The following is a 24,063-nucleotide window of genomic DNA, read 5'->3' as shown; positions in this document are numbered from 1 at the left end:
TAATTTAATATACAGTTGCCAACAAATGAAGGGGAGGTTGGATGTTAATGAAAAGAACCTGTGAATTGTGTGTTGCTTACTTATATTTCCAACCTTGACAAAATTACTTCTGACACGTAAGTCTAACCAGACACACCCACTGGATGTAGAACAGTCTGTATTGCTGTTGTGTTTTCCTTCTCCCTACCAGTAATAATTTGCAGTTGAAAGCCATTAAAAACAAACATTGAGGGAGTGCCCTGCACTATATTCACATTTGTTACACTGAGCCAAGTATTTGGGATTCAGCAATTTCACACCTGATTTTTATCTTCACTGTGCTGACAGCCCTGAATCTACACCATAAAAACCATGTAGTTAGGAACCAGAAGGTGAGGAGATTTGTTTATGTGGAGAACACATAAAAAAGGCTATTACTTTGGGATATATCTGCACAGAGGATCACTGAACTTGATAAGGTATGCTTGCATTTTTCAGCTATATACTGCATATTGTATATATCATACCACTCAACTATTTAGTGCAAAAAATCCAGACAAAGCCCAACAACATGGGGGGGGGGCAAAGGCCTAAAAATACAGAAAAATAATAAATATTGCTCTTATAAACTTATAAAGTTGCTAAAGCAACAGGGATTGTTTTAACATACATTTTCTGAAGGATTTGAAGTCTGAAACTCAAATGTATGCTATTTTTTAGTGACTTCAGTCCTCAGATCATCTCAGTAAATTGCCAGAAAAACACAACTTTTAGGAGGAACAGATCAAGAATATGAGCCAAAAATCTGGACATTCTGCAAAAATCTGGACAGTTGAGAGGTATCCAATGTATCTGTGTATATATAATATATATATATATATATATATATATATATATATATATATATATATATATACCCACACACACATATATATATATATATATATACATATATATACATATATATATATATATATATACATATATATATATATATATATATATATATATATATATATATATATATATATAGATTAATTGATTAGCAAATGCTACACTTTTATCTGTATGTATATATAATACATATATATATATATATATATATATATATATATATATATATATATATATATATATATATATATATAGGTCTACTGTGTTTGGTCGAAGTTTCAGTACTTTGAACTTCACTTGTACGAACCGACTTGTTCAAAGTACTGAAATTTCGAAAGCTGACTACAGAATCACAATACAGCTCAAAATGTGAATATTCCCTTTTCCTCACTGTAGTGTGATCTCGGAGTTGGTATATTTAAGTAGGGGGTGTGGGGGTGCAAGGTGGCTTGCCCCCTGCAAAAGCCTGTTTTTGTTATTTTTTTTTTATTTGTGAGGCGATTGGGTGCCTAGACTTCAGTGAAAAAGTGCACTTTCTTTGAAGTGCACTTTTGCTGAAGTGGGGTTTTCCTTTTCGTTTTTGGCTAAATGAAAATTCATTGTAAAGTAGTAGATCCATATCTCTCTCTCTCTCTATATATATATATATATATTATATATATATATATATATATATATATATATATATATATATATATATATACATATGATTGGCAATACCTTAGAAAGGAATGTTCTGTATTAAATCTGTAGACATGTTTTAAGGACATTTCATTTGATAGCAATTTTAGCATTTCAATGAAGGTTTGTTAGCAAAATGTGCCATTTAGCTGTTTTTTTGCAGATAGAGTAGCAAAGATACATTTCTGTTATGGCACAAACAAGGATATGTTGCTATTGTTACTCTCCCTTTTCTGCATCCAGCCTGTTGTTCATATTTCAAATCTCTAGACTATTTTATGTTCCTTCAGTGGGTAATACAGAAATGTTACCTTTTATGTTTTATCTGGGAACAGTTATTTTGTAGCTATGTAATACTTATGTGTATTATCCTTCTGTTGTCTTTTCGGATATGTAGGACTATGGCACCTGGGTATCTCAATCCCTAAAAACCACCCTTCAGTCACCCTGAGAATCTGGTCGTTGTGGAAGCTTTAAGGCAACATGGTGCCTTTCTGCTTGAGAGGGGACTTGGAGATATGTCAATAAGAATGCATATTTGGCAGCAGATAGTTGCAGATGTCAATGCAGTAGGTGGCCACAGCAGGACATATGATCAGGTGTGCCATAGGGCTACTGACATGATCTCATCTGCAAGAAGGAGAGCAGCTGCAGTGGCCTGTGATTGGATGGGTAATGGGGGGAGGCTCACTACACAGCCACCGCTAACAGCAAATGAAGAGTAGTTCCTGTCCACTGTCATGGCTCCAGACAGCTCCCAGGAAAGTGCAGATCAGCATGTCCCTGACATTGGTCCTACTGTTTTAGGGACAGCAACTATACCCCAAGAGGAGTTCCAGGTAGGCTTTTGTATCTCAACTGTTAAATACTGTTGTACAGTAAAATATTTACATCAATATGTTAGTTTTGATTAACAAGAAATTGGTTGTGGGGGGATTGAAGATTGCTACAGTTAACAACACACTCTGATTACACATGGGGCTTAGGTTGGGCTTGTCATCCAAGTTCTTGTTGAAAGTAATGGACAGATAAAGGGCAAAAAGTTTTACCTCCCTGTGTTACTGTTAATTGTGATGATGTTGTCCTTGTGTTTTGCTTAATTTCTTCTGGGACCATCTGGCATAGGGAGCATACCATCATCTGCACATGGTAAGCAAAATATTTTTATGTCAGCACTGATTAGCAATTTGAAAGAAATATTTTACTGTGTGGTGTTGATGTCAGGACTGTGGTGTGTATTGCTGTACTGTCTCTAATAGTGGCACCCCTGTTAGTTTGTTAGCATATATTGGACTATAGTACTGTAGGTATTAATTTTTTTCCCTGTGTTTGTTGGTTATTATCACAGGTGATCCTGACAGTGTAAATGTGGGACTTCTACCACTTGATGTCACAGCATCAGCAGATTCTGATGATGATGGTGGCCACGTAGAGGCACAGTCGTGGGGTGCAGAGGTTGAATCTGACACCGAGGTGAGATACAGTCATCTCCTGAAATTCCATCGGACACAGCCAATACACCTATGGCTAGTCATTCCAGTGAGCCCTTGGATATTGAACAGGTGGAGGGCAAGACAATTGATTAGGGAAGTGTGGTGACTGCAGCTTAAGTGCATGTTGACTCTGGCCATAGCCAAAGTGTCGGTGAGGTGCCAAGCAGAAGGGTTGGTAGGGGTGCTCAGAGGAGGCCTGCTGTCCATCCTCTCCTGATCCAGGTGTCTCTTGCTGTGCCACTCAATGTATGCTTAGGGCCATCATGGAGGCACAGGCACATTCCCATAGGTCCTCTAGAGAAATGCTTAGGGTTGTAGATGTGGCATAGGCTGACATGCATGACTGCCTTTATCATGTTGCTGATTCAATGGATCAGATGTATTACACATTCGAATGGGAGGTGTCTGTGATGGAACATCTGCTGTGAGGGTGACAGCTTTCTTGTGGGCATAGGTCAGCCACATCATCTGCTGTTAGCTAATGTAGCCATGCCCGATCATGCTGCTATAGTGGCAGTACTTCCACTGCTCTGTAAATGGTTGAGCTATCCACATCCACACATGGCAGGCCATGGAGTCATGGTCCTGGGCATTCTCACGATGGGAGCACATCCTGCAGACATCAATCATGTTCAGATAGCAGCAGTGCATCTGACCATGGGTATGGAAGTGCCAGTGCAACTCCTGGTAGAGACAGTTCTCATGGTTGGGTATGACAACGAACTACCACCTCTACTGTGCATGCCTCACACCTGTCCAATGTACCAGGACATAGAGCTAGTACAGAGCTTGGCTATATTCATGCAAACACTCACACACCAATTTCACATGAGCGACCCATACAGACACACACACAAGACAGTTACATGGTTCATCCATGAAGCTTAAAACTCATTTTTGTCTCACTGGCCATTTTTTACTTTTTCCTGAATGTCTGCCTGCTTCTCTTTTTTACTCACACACACTCACTGACCTTTTGTGTCAGCCTAGGTTTCCTGACCCCCCCCCCCCCCCCTCAACAACACACTGTGCAAGTGATGCTAACTGTGCCATATCCCTATTTTCTATCTTTTGGATTCAGAGATACATAAGCTTTGTAAATACCAAAAGACACTGGAGCCAAGGAAAAAAGACACTAAAAACCAAATCAGTACCTTGTTAATGGCTAAATTCTAAAAATGCTCCATGGAAGTAACAACACACAAACTTTAAACAAGTAAATTTTTGTGTTTAAAGTTCGTGTGTTGTTACTTCTGAGGAGCATTTTTAGAGTTTAACCATTATCAAGATACATAAACTTTGTGTCTGATGCTCAGGGTGCATAGCTGACTTAGTGCTTAGTGTATCTGCATTTGTGATGTTGAATTGGTAATTGTACCTTTGACTTATATTGGTCTTAGAAAGTTAAGTTGATAGCATCAAACCTTTTTCCATCATTATTGTTAATGATCTTGTGAGGCTTGTGAATTCTGAAAATGAAACGTGTATCATTACTTTCTAACTTCTTTCATTAATGATTTTCCAGTACAAACGTATGGTGCTAAACTGAGGGCTTGCAGTGACCATCACTACTTTTTAGAAGTATGACTGTGAATCTTTCATGCCTGAGGTTTACTACTTAATAATGGACATATATAAGTCAAATAAGTCTCTCCTTTCACATAAGGTAATTTCTGTACAAATCACCCACCTTTCACTTGATTACACTACCAAGTAACAACATGCAAGGATATGCTGGTCATTCATATTATTACACAATACACTCCAGGTTCAACACTTACCTTGTAAATCCAGCTGTTGCAACAGTTTTAGTTCAGGTATGACTCTGTCTGATGCAAGAGGTACACAGCCATTACATGGGTAGGTAAAGTTTGTGGGCATTGCCTGGCATCAGTGTTACTATATGTATGTGCATAGGAGGAAGGTTTTAGCCCCCTAGGTAGTGAGTGAGTGTGCTGTGCATGGTCTCCTAGCCAATGTGAGAGCATATTGAGCACACCTACATTTGCCTACACCCACAGCAGCTGCTGGTCCCCCCTCTGACTCCTCACCTGCATGTGGCTGTGGTGAACTTGCCATTGGTGGTGGGATGTGTACCCCTTCCCCTTGTTGATCCTGCTGAAGTTGTTTTCTCAGGATGATTGTGTAGCATGGCAAATACTGTGAATATTTCAGTACATGTATGTGGATTGTACTGCAATGCTCCACCAGATGTATCTAGGCACCAGAACCGTGACTTCAGCAGCCTAATCGCATGCTCTATGATATTTCTGGTTTGAGCATGTGCCTCATTATGGTGTTCTTCAGCAGGTGTGTGTGTATTTCTGATGGGCGTCATCAGCCACGGTTCCAGTAGATAACCTGCATCCCCCAGTAAATGACCCTGTGGGATATCCCCCCCCCCCAGTGAAAATCTGATACAGTTGGGAGGTGTGCCAGATATGTGAGTCATAGTAACTGACTGGGTTGTCAGCACACATGTTCAAGATGATTCCCTTGGCATTACACATGACTTGGCAGTTAATACAGTGGAAGCCCCTTCTATTTATGTACAGCCTTCCTTGTTGCTCGGGTTGCCTTAATTTCTACATGTGTGCAATCTATGGCACCCAGTACTTCAGAGTAGTGTACAACAGGGAAGAACTCCTGCATAATTCTGACCCTATCCTCAGGAGTACGGGGAAAATATATGTGGTCACTAGCATGTTGTAGCATAGCATTCAGGAATTGATGCATGATCCTGGATGCTGATGCCTGTGACACCCCCAGCATGCCCCCTGCTGGTCTGTGAAAGGTACCTGTAGCCAAAATTCTAAATGCGACACATACCTTTGTCTCCACTTGGATGAGTTCCCTTCGGTTTGCTGGCTCTGAGTTGAGGACGACAGATGTTGCAGAGTTCCTGTAGTGTCTCTCTATCTACCCTGTACAATTTCAACCTCATGCAGACTGTGAAATGTTAATTGGGGTCTGAAATCTCTTCTCCTTCTTGCCCTTGGTCTATTAGTAGCATCAGTAGCAGCATAGACTTCAGCCTGTTGCACATACACATGAATTAAAGCATCAGCAGCCCCTAACATTGTTTCTGTGTAGACTCCTTTCCGTGGCTGTATTCCAATAGGTTTTTGAATTCACAGGGAAATCCGGAAATGAGTCTACACGGTTGCTTTATAGCTTGTTGAATAGCTCCTCCATCTTGGATTGGCTGATTAGCATACAATTCAGCTGCTTATGTTGTAATTTGCATGCCATTGTGTTTACCTTGTTTGCGTGGCTCTGTGCAATTCTACACACCATGTACAGCCGACTATTGAATCCAAAACAGTGTGCTATTGTGTGCACAATGTGAGCAGATCATGTAGGCTTTATTGAATCTGGCTGAAACAGTAAAATTTAATTTTGATGGAAACTCCCTTAGTTTCACCCTGAACAGACAGCATCAAGCCTCACTGAAAGCAACTATAAACCAGTGGGATACAAAGTATGGCACAGTGCATGTGGGGACAAATAACCTGGCAGGTGACAGTCAGTGTGGTACAGAAGAGAACAATGGACTTGGGGAGCTTTGTCTTATGGTTAGCACATCAGTCTTTGTAGAGGTACCATCAGTGCCTTGGGCAAACAGGTCATGTGTTTGAGGGGACAGTATTATGACTGGTGTTACAAGGCTATTAAAAGAGTAGGGAATTGCACTGCAGAATCTGAGACTTTGTGCTAGTGACTATCCCATGGATATCAAATTGTGCCCTCTGTCACTCAAATAGCAAGAGCTCTGCAGTAAGTCACAGGACTGAGAACTGGCCCTGTGCAAAAGCTGTGCCTGTGAGGAGCAATCCACTGAGACTGTTTGTTATTTTGCAATAACCTCTGGGCAATAAATTGTGTCCTCTGTCACTGAAACAGCAGGAGCTCTGCTGCACATCACACCATTTTGAACTGGCCCTATGCAAAAGCTGTACCAGTAAACAGCCTCTTGTTATTGTGCAATGCAGTTTAACATGAAGAGGCTGGCTGTATATAACATAAAGTTCTCAGAAAATATCCTGTTCTGTGCTAGATGGCTGTGACATCTCCCTCAGAGGTATAGTTGTTTCTGACCAAGTTTGTCACTATCCATTCATGTGACTATTAGAGCATACTGCCTATACCACTTACTTCCTACTCTTGGATCCTTGGTCTCTGCTTTGAGTAACTGAAACAAAACCTGTTATACTTTGAGTTTTTCATACTAATAGTTGAGCTCCAGACATAACCCCAGCACTACCAGGCTACAACTCATACCATACATTTCGGCCACAAAACCTGGACCGAAATACAAAAGGCGGGGGTGTATCCATATTCATCAAGGATACCCACACCTCCAGGTTAGTGGCACAGTACAATGCTTCAGAGATCATCCACATGCAACTAACAATGAGCAAAACTGCAATCCAAATTGTAGCTTGCTACAGATCACCCACCATGTCCCAGGACCCCCATTCCGCATTTCTGGAAACACTGGGAAACATAAAGTTCCTACCAAACACCCTGATATTGGGTGATTTCAATTACCCAAACATTAACTGGAGAACTACTCAAGTACTGACTCCCTTGCCCAACATTTCCTAGAATTTATAAACTCTAATGCCCTGGATCAATTGGTCAACAGCCCCACCAGAGGTGACAACATATTGGACCTGGTCATCACCAACATGGGCGATCGGTGTTCCACACCAGAGGTCAACCCCTTGCTGTTTAGATCTGACCATAAACTAATCCTTCTGGATATCCACATTCTGCCCCCACCCCCGGTCAAAAAAAAAACACAGTGAAAAACTTTTCAAAAGCAAACTTCACGTTACTTAAGACCAAGGTGGAAAGTTTCAACGCCCCCATGCTAAAGGATAATGCTGTCCAAGCTGCAAAATCCTTTACAAATGCACTCTACGGGCACCTATAAGAATGCATGGATCATGCTATCCCAAGAAAAAAACAAGACTCACTCCTCCAAGAAAAGGAAACCAGTCTGGTGGACCCCTGCCATAAACAAGCTATACAATAGAAGGAGGAAACTAGTACAGAAAAGAGTAAAATCCCAAGAAGGGAAGACATCCCTGATCAGTATCAGCAAGAAACTATGATCCCTCATAAAATCATCCAAGGCTAGCTTCAAAAGAAAAATTGCTAAGGACTCCAAAGATAACCACAAGGCATTCTTTAGCTGTGTCAGGAATCTAAGTGGCAATTCTCAGATCTGCTCAGAGTTAGTGCAGAATGGCACAAAATACACTGAACTGACCAATATCGCCAACGTCCTGGCAGACAGGTTCAGTGCAAACTTCACCCCCCTCTCAACCCCAAAAGGGCCCATAACCATACCAGAAGAATGTAGTGCCCCTGAAATCACAGACACTCAAGTTAAAACAGCCCTCTCCAAAGACAAAAACACAGCATCAATGGGACCGGACAGTGTCCCAGGCTGCGTCCTACATGAGCTCAAAGATGAATTAACCCTTCACTTAAACACACTGTTCAAACAGCCTTTCCACAGGCTATATGCCATAGAGTGGCACACAGCAATGTTTATTCCACTCCACAAAGGTGTAGCCGCAACAGACCCCGGGAACTATCGCTCTATAAGCCTGACTAGCTTGATCTGCAAGGCTATGGAGCACATCATCATGGATCTCACTAATAGAGACATTGGGAACCTCCAAATACTGGACCCTACCCAGTTCGGCTTTGTTAAGGGCAGATCATGCCTCCTAAACCTGGTGGACTTTTTTGAGACAGTTACCAAGGCTATAGATGAGGGAATGGTGGTCCACACAGTCTACCTAGACCTCACAAAGGCCTTCGACACCATTCCCCATTCAGGTATTATAGACAAGCTCACCAGCCTGAACAAAACCCCCTACGTCACGAGATGGGTTGCCAAATGGCTCATGGACAGAACTCATATGGTAAGAGTTGCAGGAGCTAGGTCTGACTCTAAACTAGTTACAAGTGGCATTCCCCAGGGCTCAGTTCTAGGACCCCTCTTCTTCGGCATATACGTCTCAGAGGTACAGGCAAGCACAGGAAGACTACGGCTGACCAAGTTCAAAGACGACTTCAAACTAGGGGCCATAACTGACTCTCTGGCTGACACAGACATCCACCAAAAGGGTCTTACTGAGACAGATACCTGGTGTCAAAACCATGGCCTCAAGCTAAATGCCAAAAATTGCATAGTAATCCCCTTTAGAAAAAACATAGTACCCACAAACTACCACATAGGTAGTAGCTCCCTAAATATGGAAGATGTAATAAGGGATCTGGGGACCCAAGTAGATAGTAACCTCTCCTTTGACAATCACATTGCCAAAGTGGTTAGAAAATCCTTCGATGTGGCCCACCTAATCAAAAAAGGTTTGCATCCAGATCAAAGGAGGTCATTGTGCCCCTTTATGCATCACTCATCAGACCCATCATAGAGTACAATGCCCCATTTGGGTTGTACCTTACAAGACACCTGCAACAACTGGAAAGACCACAGAAGTACCTTACCAAGAAGATCACTGGCCTCAAACAGATGGCCTATGCAGTTCGACTGAAGAAACTCCAGCTGTGCTTGGTTGCATACCACCTATTCAGAGGTAATCTCTGCCTGACATACAAAGCCATGTCCAACCCAGAATTGATGGACATGCTCCACTAAAGAAAACACTACCCCCTCGAGTCACACGCTCTAGGGATCTAAACCTCACCACAACAATAAATAGGACATGCTGGAGGGATAGATTCCTGTCCCAGAGACTTCCCATGCTCTGGAACAGGATTCCAATCTGCATTAGGCAGAGCTCCTCGCTAACCCTCTTCAAGAGAAACCTTGAGGAGTGGATGGGAAACAGAAAGTATACCCAGGGGATCACTTCAATTGCTCTGCTGGACAGAGGCACAGGGAACTAATCTAAGGGGGTGGTGAAAGCCAATACTTTCTGGCTAGGCTTATAAATGCCTTCAGGCAGCTAGTCTAGTACCTACCTGTGAACCTATGAACCTATAAATTGATTGCTTTCTGAAGTGAAGGGCCTTCCTGGTCATTATGCTCAGCTTCACTTCACTATACTACCCTAACCAAAATTTCCACCCAGCCCACCTTACCCATGTCCACTTATCACCTTTTTTTGTCCCCACCCACATCATTCTTTTGGTACTTTCTCCAATGATCTATGTCCATCACCACGTCTACCAGCTACTTTACTACTCCCCTGGACTTTCTCTGTAGGGCAGGGGTGGGTGCAGAGCTTAAAGGCATCCTGGGCATCTGGCTAACTACTTCCATACGAAGAGGGGGGTTTCTATATGATCAACCTTTCCCCCCATTCTCTGCATTTATTGACCTTGTCTGAGGGCTAATTCCCTCATTGGGCCATACCTCTCCTGAGGAAATGTCATTAGTGAATGCCCTCTCTCCTGGAATGGGCCCGCCTATTCCCATCTGTCAGAACCTTAGATATTTCCAAGATGCTAACTGAACATGGGTTGCTTGGACCTTAGTTAGGCTCCACCTATCACTTGTGAAATCCAATCCCTATACCTCCCCAAACTGCTTTATTACTATCGTAGAATCACTCTTCTTTCTATTCACATTCCCAATTTCCATCTAATTATTTAGCATCATTCAAAACACCATTTTTCCTTCTCATACTGATACAATAATTCTATCCAGAAACTTATCAGGAACTTTCATCCCAATCCCAGCACCCCAACACAACTACAAATGTTTCTAGACCAACGTTCCCATATACCTCGAAATTCAAACTCCTGCTCCTAAACATGAATGTTAGATGTAAGACTTGCATGCGTATCTATCCACTTACTTGACTGATACTCTAGTTACTACTGAAACCTAGTTAAAGAAAGATATATTAGATAATTGTGTCCCCCTCCCATGATTTAATATATATTTATGCTCAATTGGAAAAACAATCAATCAGGCTGGTGGTGTTGCCATTACATGTACAAATATTTAAAAAAAAAAACACTCCCCTACAGATCCCACAGTTTAACTATGCAAAACTCCTCATATCACTCCTTGAAATCAGCAATAGAAAGTCTCTATGTATCTCAGCGATAGATAGATAGATAGATAGATAGATAGATAGATAGATAGATAGATAGATAGATAGATAGATAGATATTCCCCCTAACAACATTTCAACAGCACTAGATATCCTCTACTGAATATCTCTCCATATTCTAAAAGAAATTACAATACTAGGTGACTTCAACATAGACTGGCAGCTATTCAACAAAGACACTCTCAGAATCAATACCTTAAATGGCTTTATACAGCTAATCGTCTCCACAACTAGAATCAATAAAAAGCCTGATAGACACTTAACTTTACATAAAATACTTACCAACAAACAAAACACAATTCAAACATTTGGATGTATTTCAGGTACAATAAGTGACTACCTTCCCACCTCTGTAGTTAGAAACTACAGTGCACAATACAAAATTATAAAACCGATACACAATACACAATACAACAAAAATGAACAAAGGTACCTTTATCAATAATCTAACCCAATACAACTGGAACATATTAAAACCTATGCTGCTTGATGCTGCTGTCTCATACTTTAATTAAATTTTTTATAAATATTCTTATCAGCCTCCCCTGTATGAGCAAAGAGAGTCAAATCAAACCCTGCACCATGACTAACAAGAGAAACTAAAAATACATGCTTTGAAAAGACAAGGCCTGAAAACACTGGCGTAAAAGCAAAACACAAAACACATTTCAGACAATTAGAACCTCTCACAAATCTCACTAAGGAACACATTAAAATGGAAAAACAAGTTGATTATGCCATCCTCCAATATAAACATCCAAATAAAACTGCAACATTTTTTTGGCCATCCCTAAACAGATACATCCTTAACATATCCTCTGCTTCTACTTTTAACACTACTGACTCAATACCATCGCACTTCAAATCCTAGTTTATACAGACAGTACTATCTCTGATTAATAATAACAAATCACTTTCTCTCTCTCTCTTCCATCCTGTATGAACCAGTCACATTCATTCTCCTTCCTTCCAGTCTCCGCCTCTACTATTAAAAAAAGAAAATGTTTCTACTGAAACTACTGAAACTACAAACAATGTCTTTGGCTGCCATCCAACTTCCAAAATAACACATAATAATTGCATCTGACACTGTAGCTTTCCATGTATCCATACTGACAAACTAATGCATATCCTACATGTCTGTCCACCCAACTGGAAAAAAATCCCATATAATACCATTCCAGAAAGACTGCACATTCATAGCATTTTTCAGCTATAGACCTATTGCCATTCTATTCGCTCTCTCTCTCTGTCAAGAAGAAAACTAGAAAAAAGCCAGCATTGGCAACTTATGCAGTACATTAACTCTAACAACCTTCTCTCCAAAACCCAGTATAGTTTTAAACCTCAACATAGTACTACTACTGCTCTCCTCAACTTCAACATAATCATAAACCAACATTGGAATGACAGCAACCTGGTATATTCACTATTCTTAGATTTATCTAAAGCATTTGACACTGTATCCCATCAACATCTTTTTTTTTTTTTTTTTTTTTTAACGATTTGTCTGTATATTTACATACATCACAATTTCAGTAACAAATATAGGTAGTCCTCATGCATAGTGTCTCTGGTGTCCACTGGCGTTTGGCCGAATAACCTTATATCTCCTTATCCCCCCTCTTCATAGTAAAATGACTAGGCTTAGCCTAACACCCAGAGATTACAATATACTGTTACTATATTGACATTTGAATAGCACCAGTCTTCATAATCAATTAAGTAGATGTATTTCTTTTGAATCAGTGTCACTTTTAGTTTTCTTATTAATATAGTGCAATGATAAATTTTATCCACTATTGAAACATTGGTGAATACTTAAAGTTTAAGATTCTAAACACTGTATGTCACTGCCTGTAGTCAGAATCTAAATAAAGTAACTCACATATTGCCTTTTAAAATTTGTTAGATATATTAAATTTAAGTTCTGTAACAAATAAGAAGAAATGATGACAAATCAAAAAAAAATATGTACAAAGCTAAACAGAACTAATCAACTAACATAAAGAAAACAATACAGGAGGAGAGAAGATAGAAGAAACCCAAACAGTTTCCTGCCCCGTGTACTCGGATGTTCACCTCCTTCCATTAACTATTTACACTGTGCATGTACACAACTCCTGCCAACCACAGATACCATCCCCAAAATGTTTGTTCTCTGTATCCTAAAGGAAGTTACTCAGTAATTGGTTACTCCTGCTAATGTTGTTCAATTTCCATTTGTAAGACTTTTATGACCCACAAACACCACTTAATTGTGTTTTTCCTTGAAATCAACTTCTTTAACCTTTTTCTTCCTTCCAAACTCTCTCAATCAGTTCCCTTAACTCAGTCCCCGTTTGTCTCTTATTTTTTCTACTTTCTAGTGATTCGTTTTTTGGCAAGCCGAATATAATCCATTTTAATTCCATCATGTCCTGTCCCCCTCTTGCTCTCACATTGAAATGCCTAACAATAACTTACTTTCCTACACAGCTGATCTTTCTCCTCTTAATAATTCCAACAGATCTTCAATTTCATCTATAAACTCCTTCAGTGCTGGACAACCCCCCAAAAAAATGTTTTCAATTTCCTATTTCCACTTTACACCTTCAACATGGGTGATCTATTAATATAATGCAGCCTGGCTGGAGTGTAATACTTGCAGACAAACTTCAAAGTAAATTTCTTAGCCCTCAGGTCTTTTCTACCCAGAGAGCATATCCTCCTCCCCTGATCTAATTGAATATCTATACCAAAGAGCTTACTCAATGCTTCCCTTAGTTCTTGTTGTATAGGCATCTTCCCCAAAAAATCCGGTGTATTTTAGAAATTATGCTTTTATCTAGTTTAGGCTGTATGCATTACAAAACCCACCACTTAATGAAATCTGGCCATTCTTCTCTGAAAAATCTGACCCATGGTGAAGTTTCCAATTGCCACCTAATTGCATAGAACTGCAAGTACTTCCCCTCTGGGACCCCGCATCCTCATCAACATCCTCTTACTTAACTTTCTTCCCTCAGCTTCACCCAGTTCTCTCTTTCTGTCATGGTTCCATAGCTACTGGATGACAGGCAGCAAGAAGTCAAATAGAAATAAAATCTCTCCTCTTTCCTATCGATCACTGTTGATGTCCTTCATGGATCAATATTAGGCCTCCTCTTATACAACATTTATATAAACAAACTGCAACCACCTTGCTAGCACAGATCAATATCCTGATGACTCACCCCTTATATGTGCAGTCCCATCCCTAACAATACTTGAGACCATCACCCAAAATTCTTTCACTGCTATTGAAACTTGATGAAATGATGCAAATTTACTTTTACATCCAAAGACAAAATCTATGCTCTTCACTTCTAAACAATAACAAAATGAAATACAATATTTCAAAATGACTACGTCCAACATAACAGTGAAACTGTAATCCAAACAAAATTTCTGGGGATCCTAACTAACAGTGACCTCAAGTATGATCAACACATATTGCAAGTCATTAAAAAACACACACTTGGAACTTGGCTTCCTCTATAAAACCAAGCACTGCCTGAGAGACAAAGAAAGACAAAACATTAGCATCTGCTTCATTCACCCCTTCTATAAGCCTCATCTGTGCTTACAAACATAAATACTGCACTTAAAACTAAACTCTCCATATGTTACAAAAAAGTAGCATAATTTGCTACAGGCCTTACATGTAGGACTTGTCAGTGCAGAGCCCTGAACCAACTAAATTGGCTTGAGCTGCCCAAAAATCTAACATACTTACACCTTATTAGTGCACATAGTCTTTTACCTGCACCAGACAATGTCCAGCACTAAAAGAGACCCTGCAGCACTATTCTCCAGGTAGAGATCTTTGCTCAACCAATAAACTCTTAATAATCACAGCAAATCTAATAGCTCAACAGGTAACTCACTATACTGCCATGACGTATCTTTAAACTCAGGAACACCATCCAAATGTACCTAAAACAGATCATGAACCTTTTTACCCTCAAGCCCTTACTGAAGCAACACTTAAGCCATATATGGTTGTGCACATGCTTCTGACCTGGGTAACTCCATTTACTTTTGTTAGCTCATACCACCTATCCCTTTGTATCCTCTAGTCTCTACATAACCTCCTCTTTAATTATGTTCCTATTTTAATCCCCACTTTCCATTTCAATTTCTTCAAGACCTTCCCACTTTATCCATCTCCTTCACATATTTTCCACCATTCTCTTATAACCAGGTCTTATGTCAGTATGTACCCTATCCTTCTTACCCACACTATCCTTGATTCAATAGCTATACAATACCTGTCTCTCCCTCTTCTAGCTTTAACTACTGTTTACCTCCTGACTAATGTTTTGCAGTCCTTACATCTTATTTATGCCTAATAACTACAATGTAAGCTTCCTTAACTGTGTCTTACAACTCATACTTAATATCTGCCTGTCACATGTACTGTGCATAAACTGTTTGCATTGTAAATGTTTTGTAATTTGAAATTAATATTATATAGACTGTCACCAGAGATGAAATAACTGTTTTATCTTTGTATAGTATCACTACCTGCCATACCTCTCAACTCTACAGATTTTTGCAGAATGTCCAGATTTTTGCCTCCTATTTCTGGTGTGTTCCTCCTAAAATCTGTACTTTTCTGGCAAATAGCTGAGGACTGGCATCATTAAATAATGACAAACATTTGAGTTTGACTCCACATCCTTCAAAAAATTCATGCTAATGAAAAACCTATTATTATATCACCTTTCTAAGTTTGTAAGAGTAATATTTAAAGTCGGACCCTATTTGTTTCCCCATCATTTTAGTCTTTGTCCAGATTTTTTGCTCTAAGAGGATGAGAGGTATGCTTCCTGCTTAATGGACCTTTAGTAAATAAGCTGTTCTGTCATGAGTAACTTAAATGTATCTGATGGAGTTTTTCTCCCCAGACCTCTGCTGAAAATGGGTTTTGCTAGGTTGGACTTTCCTGGCCAATAAAGATAAATACAATAACATAAACACTGAGAATGCCCAGTGCTAGATAGAAGGACACATATTAATACAAAAGTCTGTTTAATTGTGGGAATGAAGAGTGATGAGAGACAGCATTGCGGAAGGTACTGAGGAAGAACAAGAGGAAGTAGAATTAAAAGACTTGAGGCAATAAACACAATAAGGTGACAGCAGAAAGTGGAAGTCGTGATCTTCAATTCCAGATGGTTTGACTAGCTAGTTTATGAGCCAGTCACAAACTGTAGCAGTATATGAAGGAACAGATACTGCAAGCATAACAAAAGTGCTGGCTTGCAATAGAGCTAGGAAGAACAAAAGTAAGTGGGAAGGTAGCAATGCATGTTCAGAATGGGCTCCAGTGCAAGGCTTGATGAAGATGATGATATGAAACTAAGAAGGAGTGGTCCAAGATGCTAGCTCCGAGGCTATAAGAGGAGGCCAGATTTCCTTAATTAGTAGTAGTACACAGACACTCAACATACAAGAAAGAAGAAAGAAGTCTGACTGAAAAGCAAGATTAACACACAGACAACAATGACAAGAATGCAGTCACAGGAAACCTTAATCATCATTCAGGGAGATCACAGTTCTCCAAATCTAGATTTATTTATTTATTGCAGTTTCATAACCAGGAATGTTGGCTGGTTGCCAGACCCTTTTCTGCAATGACCTGGGACATAAGCAGGTAGACATTTATATACAACATATGGAGTACATATAGAAGAAATGGGATGAATTTCACAACAGAATGACATACAAACTGAAACAAAACAAGTAATACAAAACAGAAGAAGATTAATTAATAACATAAATACACATTTTAACACACACACACACACACACACACACACACACATATATATATATATATATATATATATATATATATATATATATATATATATATATATATTTACAATTTATCCGGAATAAGAAATAAATAGAGAAAACACGTAGGTGGTGGAACTTAGCTGGATATGTGTTAACTATTGTCACAAAAACAGGAGGAGGCTGCATCATTTGTTAGGTGCACCTTTAGTTTTTTTTTTTTTTTTTTTTTTTTACTTCATGAGGAGACCATTCCGTATGGAAGGGCTTATTTTAGAGAAGGCTCTTTCACTAAATATGGTTTTGAAATGCAAGGTATATATAATGTTTTCTTCACTGTTCTCCCTAAGGGTGTACATTTACTGTCTTATTTGTAGTTTGGATTTTAAGGGAGGACACTGGTCCTGTATTAAGATTTTCAAAATAAAGAACTAAGAAGAACGGCACTAATATTTATAGATAGTGATTTAAAGCTTTTAAGTAAGTCATAATGATGGCTGCGAGAGTCTGCGAGTAAAACAAATCTGTATATCTTGTTAACAGCAGGCTGTAATTTGTGTATGTTGAAAATGGAATGTTAAATTAACACATTTTGGATATAAGCTGACATTTTCTACAAAATAAAAAGCTGTTTCAAAAAACCATTAATAATTTAAAAGTCGTTACAGGCAAATTAAACGTGTTTTAGACTATAAAGGACTACACAAAAGCATAACGTCATAAACAACTGCAGCAATCACAGGCTGCCTGGTGGTGAAACTGTTCACATTGATACCTCACACTGCCTGGTTATCTGGTTAACTTCTTGCATGGGATGCCTTCTAAGCAGAGTTTATGGCGTCCCTATGTCCATTTGGGTTTTCATCAGGATCTGCATTTTTTTCCCACATTCCAAAGATGTGGGAAGGAATGGCACAAACACACACGTTCTAAAGATGTGCTGACTGGTGAACATGAGATACTGCAGCTGCCCCCATACGTGTTTGTGTGTGTAATGTGACTGAGCATTTATACTACAATGAACTGGCATGTTATCATTGACTATTTCTATACCTTATGCCAGTTGCTTGCCAAGCCAGACTCTGGTTTTCCATGAGCCTTAACAGGCTAAAGCTGGTATTATAAAGTGACTGAATGAACATTAAAGGCAAACAGGTGCACTTGCTTAGGAAGACTGGGACAATCACTGTCTAAGTGGTTGAATATTGTAGTGCCGTGACAGCATCCTGCATTCAGAAACAGCATGTCTGGCATGCCACATCTCACACCATAAGCATTCATTCCAACAAGATTTTGTTTTCTGACATGCAGTACAAACACTTCAAGTTTGTAGTTTTATTACACCCCCCTTACACCTGATTGCTATTTCCCAGCAGATATCAAGATTCCATTTCTACAGAAGGGAAGGAGCTTTATGGAGACTTGAATGGCTAAAGGCAAGGTAACCAGGGAGAAGCAGTAGACTAGGCAGAAATGGGTCATCGTCCATTTAAGATGCTCGCCTGGGGTTTGCTGGGCATACTTTTCAATGGGTGGCCACAGGCAGGCATGTGACCACAAGGCACAATGTCCCATCTCACTGACATGCTTCTCCCCCCACCTTTTTTTACTGTCCTGTCCAGGTCCTTTTGCTTCCAGCAGGTATCAATAGTGTCTTATTAACTAAAAAAAGGTGTGAAGGCCTTTCCTGAAAAGACATGCTTTCTCTAGACCTGTATATAAAAAGTGGCTGAGAGCTATGAGTACAAAAAAAGTTTTGAAAAAGAAGTTGAAAATAGCCTATAAAAGTTAATCACAGCACAAATAAGCTAGAAAATGGCTATTCATTCAATATGTTGTACCACACTGTTATGGATACATGATGTTTGTTCACTGAACTAACAATGGTGATTGTTTTCTATGTATGGGGGTTGTGTTTGAAAGAAGAATCCTAACTATGTTAATGAAGCCAGTTGCTCATTCACCCATCTTGCTTCCTTCACTATCTACTCATCGTCCTTTATCATTTAGAAATTCTTTTAAAAAAACACAAACACAATAAAAGAATTATACCTTATTACAAACCTGCAAAATGTGAAAATGTGTGCGTGTGTATGTATGTGTGTGTGTGTGTGTGTGTGTGTGTGTGTGTGTGTGTGTGTATATATATATATATATATATATATATATATAAATGTGTGTGCCCTTGCGCAGGTGGTGTATTACCTGGTTTAGGATATAAGGACACTGCTTGACTTTCCCAATAAACCGATTAACTGCTGACATGTCCACTCCAAGTTCCACTGGTGATGTCTTGAAGTGCTGATCATTGCTACAAGTAAAAAATAATTATAAAACATAAATCTAAATGAAGGTTATACATGTATGATTACTTCTCTTCTTAGTGTACTATTTTTAAATAATTCCTTATTCCTTACTTCCTCTCACTGTTCAATCTTTCATTTTCATTACCAGTAACATTCTGCAGCATACTGCCAACCAACCAACCAATCAGTACTCGAGTCTGCAAATATAAGCTGTGTCTTAGTTCCTTATGAGTTAAAAGCATAGTTTACCTTTGACACAGGTTAGCCCTCAATGTTCCATTTAAGTGTTTCCTCAATTACTAGTTAACTAAGTATGATATAAGCATTTACTATGGGGGGGGGGGGGATCCTAGCATCAAAATGGGATTTTTAATAGTCATCTCCGTACCACCACACCAGTAAAACAGTGTCCCAATTTAACAATGCATCTGCAGGGGCCTTTGTATTTTAATAGGAGCATTTTATCTTTTGTCATTATTGTATTTTTGGCAATGCAAAAGACAGCTGACACAAGTTATAGAATGAATGCTAACAACATGCTGAACATAGGATTATACTGTTTCACTTTACTCCAGTATCCATTTTAGGGGTAATCAACTGCAAAATTCAAATAAATATTGTTTGGTTATAGATTAACCAAAGTATTGATAAGGTATGCCACTATATCTGTAATACAGAAATGTCTGATCCTTTAAAATCAAGCATACCTGAGGACCTGAGAGACTCTGAAGTTAATAGTGTATTAAGACCGAAGTCTAGATTTAAAGGATCATCAGACTTTTATAGCATGCGAAATGCTAACGTAACCTCAGGCTCTGGGTTACTAACAAAAGGTTCATGAGGCTTTAGGACCCAGCATTTGTGCAGTAAATAATTAGTTGAGGAAGTGCTTTGATAAAAATGGATGCAATTTTGTTAGTAAATACAAAAGGTCATTAGATGGCATGGAGCTCCTCTTAAAGTCTGACTTGTAAAAATGTTACAAAAAGCTATAAAAATAGAAAGCTAACATTTGTATTCAAACTAAAATGCAGTAACAAGTGAGGAAGAAGTGGAGACCTATGTTAATGACCTGAAATACAGAGCAGGAACATTTAAAGAAAACAATAAATGTAGGAGTGTTCTTTTCTTGGAAACCTGACTAAAGTCCAGCTCCCCCAGGGGGCAGTGTGACTGAAAGTATGAGTATATCTTCATTTTGGGGAGTTTCCAAAAAGTCTTACTTCCTGACAGAGGTTACACCCAAGCATTCAGTCTCACTCTATTTATATTTCTGTAGGGGAGGACACATGCAGTACTTTTAAAACTGGGTACCCCTCTGGGAACTCCATTTAGAGAGCTATTAAAACCACTTTCCACTTAAGTTAAAATAGTACTTTCAATATAGTTCTGGGCATGTAACGGACTAAAGGTGTTGATCCTTGGTAAACAGTGAAAAATACGCTATGGTGAATTTGTAATACAACAAAGAAGAAGCTGTTTGTGACTGGGAATGTACTGCCATGATGTGCCAAGTCCATCTGGTAAAGAGCCAAGAAAGGTACTGCGACTGAATGCTGTTGAAGTAACTATTAGCTTGGAGGCCACATAAACTGAGTTACACATTTTCAAAGGTTTATTCAATGTTTATATTAGGTAACTCTGAGTCATCATGTCTGATGAGGTGAAGTGGCTGTAGGCTCATTTCCAAACAGTAGGAACAAACGAAGCACCAATCAACAGAAATGGAAGATAAGACAAGAAAGCAGAATCTACGGCTGCATGGGATCTTGTAAGGAGTGGAAAAACTGAATTTGCTAAATAATGTGAGAAACAGGATGGCGGAATGGACTAGCTTTGTGAGAAACTTCCTATATAATTCACAGGTGAAGCATTTTCCATTGCTGGAGACTGAAGCTACGTTTGCAAAGCCAAGGACAATCTTGATCGAATTTATAACTATTATGAGACAAACACATACAATGGCAGCCTGAAAGAAAGTAAACAGTACAGGGGAAGGCCTGTGTCTGTGAAACACAATGATGTCAAGATGACAGTGAGGCATGGCTTGCAGTGTGAGGATGTGTTGCTGGAGTGTAAATGGAGGAGGCTGCAATGGACACTGTCATTTTGGCTACACTAAGGTTTTTTAGAAAGACAAAGAACTGACATGCAGAATTTAACATAACCATCTCGGAGGACGACTATAAATGCAGACTCACCACAAGGATAAAGATTTTGCTAGTGTAGATTAAGTAGATGACCTGGGAGACCAGCTGGGAGGAAAAGGTAACATCAAAGGAAAAATGTTTGGGTAAGCAGGTGATTTTGCAGTCAAAATAGATGCATGATGAGGGCTGATAGAAACTGAAATAAAATGTGAGAATAAAAATAATGATGAGATGAATGGATATGATAAAAAACAAATCCTAAAAGTGGCATATTATTAGTATAAAAGTTACAAATATCAACCGTGGCACATCCCAATCCACACAACCATTTCTTACAAAAATAATATTTTTTTTTAACAAATGGTTCTGTGGAGTGCAGCCTGCCATGGTTGCTGTTTTTGTGCCAATCTCTCCTTTTTGGTTTCATTTTTAAGTTATCAGTGGGACAGGCTTTAAAAAACAGAAAAAAGTGAATGAGGAATGGTAAACAAAACTGAAGAAAAGTTTCCTTCTTTCTTTTCTTTTTTCTGTTTCTCCCAAATATGATTCAGCATGGATTAAGATCATACACAGAGCATATCATCAGAGAAGCAGGACTTTATGAAGGAAATCAAGCTGTGAAAATCAGAAGAATTATCAACATCTCCTGCAATGCTGATGATGACATATTAATTACTGAAAATGGTTAGTAAAAGCATTTTAAATTAGAGGTTTGGAAATCTTGGCACCAAAAAGTTTTTAAAAGGAATTGGATTAACGGTGTCAGCTGTTCTGATGAAGTCTGCATTCAGCAGATGAAAGCGCTTAACCGTTTTATGAATTGTTTGTTTTGTGGATGTACTACGAGTTTCAGTCTGTCATTAAATTTATTTTATCCCTATTCGAGTCGTGTGTCACTCGCAACCTTGTACAATAGCATAGATGGTGGGTGCCGTCTAACATACAGTGATTAAGGAGTTGTTTTGTTCATTGTTTGGATTATTGGATGCAGCTATGGAAGGCGTGAGCGAAGTGACGTAGGCTTTATTGAATAAGGACAAATTACATCAACTGAAAGCTGAAATTAACTCTTTACATGAGGAAGTGTCTCATTTAATTGAGGCAGTTGGGCGTATTTAAAATATAGGGTATAATGTGCCGAGTAACAATGTAGTGAGAAAGGATACAATGTTATCAGTTAGTCATGTATCCACTCAGGTCGAAATACCTAATGGGCAAGGTGGGCCATGCAGTGGAACACAAGCTATTTCGAAGGAATCATTGTATAAACGGATTTCAAACTGCAATGTCAGTAACACATCTGACAATGAATGCACATTTGACTTTTCTTTATTCCACGTAGATGAGGACACTGAACGTCTGGGCACTCGTCCTAAGCGTCCGTTGCCTGTTAAGACTTATGCAACTATCACCAAATCTAAAGTGTTTGCTTCCAAAGGTACTGTAATGAACACATCTAGCCCTAGGGGCAAGAACATTGATTTACCCAGTAGAAATGACCGAGAACAGTGCAAGTTAGACAATTTTTTGACTGGTGAATATGAATTTGGCAATAATGGAATCAGTAATATAAACTCTGAATACAATAGAAACATTCCTGGTAACAAAGGAACATTGAAGGACATGATATATTATCTGGGTAAATTACTGCTGACAGTAAAGAGTATCAAAATTGACAATGCCTACTTAATGAAATGTATATCACTAGGAATAGTTCCCATGGGGTTAAGATTTTTTTAAAATACCCATAGGGGTGAGTATGGACAATGATACTAAGGGAGAATTTAATGCTTTATTTAATAGTTTTGGGATCAGTTATATGAACTTGTTAATTAAAAAGAATGATGAGAGATTGATTCAATTAGTTAATGAATTAGAAAAATTAAATGATGATGTTGTGAATGATTTAGTGTTCCCCCAATGGAAAGAATTATATGCAAAGCAATATAAACTGGCCGAAAGTAGGGCGGAAAAAATTTTTGATAGGAAAAGTAAGAAAATCCAGCGGGATATGGAACAGTATAGTGATAACAGAGCCTATGTATGGAAACAGGATTTGAATGTGAATCAGAGAGATACAATTAATAATAGTGGGGAGACTTATAGTGAGAGAAGGTTGAATTTTCAAGGAGGTCGATTTTTTTCCACTGTCACCAAAGGGGAGTTATCCTCAGAGGAATCGACAAGGCAGATGGTAGATAATAGTAATGCACCTATAGCTGGTGGACTAGGGCAATTTTATACACAAATATCTAATAACAATGGTACACTAGGAAGTATGGACCAGAAAGAGGATGAAATAGAGAAAATTGTTAATGAATTTAATGATTTAAAGGTTTATAATTATACTAACATCATTATTAAAGAAGAACATTTCACCCTGTTTAAAAAAGGTATGAAATACATTCCTACTGTTAAATTTAATGTAGTTGATACTATTACTGATATCAAATTGTGTTGTCATAGAATCAATTTAGCGTTGGTGTTTAAAAACACGATTGAGTGTAAAACAAATAATTAACTTACTTTCCCTAAGAAGAAAAGTACTTTTATACCTTTAGGACATAAAAAAGTGACGAGTTTTGAAGAAATAACTTGTCACAACATTTATAGATATAACAAAATGAAAAAG

General features: G+C 38.8%; 1 protein-coding gene across 4 annotated transcripts in view; it reads right to left on the bottom strand.

Moving 5' to 3' along the window:
- The window catches only part of LOC122793445 (probable E3 ubiquitin-protein ligase HERC4), a 1,684,714-nt gene that overhangs the window by 317,427 nt on the left and 1,343,224 nt on the right, over positions 1 to 24,063 (bottom strand). For all 4 annotated transcript variants that reach the window (XM_044061446.1, XM_044061448.1, XM_044061445.1 and 1 more), the window contains one exon: positions 19,181 to 19,286. In XM_044061446.1, the coding sequence (XP_043917381.1) occupies positions 19,181 to 19,286 (106 nt within the window). The remainder of the gene's footprint in view (positions 1 to 19,180; positions 19,287 to 24,063) is intronic.

The sequence above is a fragment of the Protopterus annectens genome, chromosome 2.part0 (genome assembly GCF_019279795.1).
Source record: "Protopterus annectens isolate FY-2018-M chromosome 2.part0, PAN1.0, whole genome shotgun sequence".
NCBI classification, from domain to species: domain Eukaryota; kingdom Metazoa; phylum Chordata; order Ceratodontiformes; family Protopteridae; genus Protopterus; species Protopterus annectens.
The sequence above is the reverse complement of the archived record's forward strand: the minus strand, read 5'-3'. Positions and strand labels throughout refer to the sequence as shown.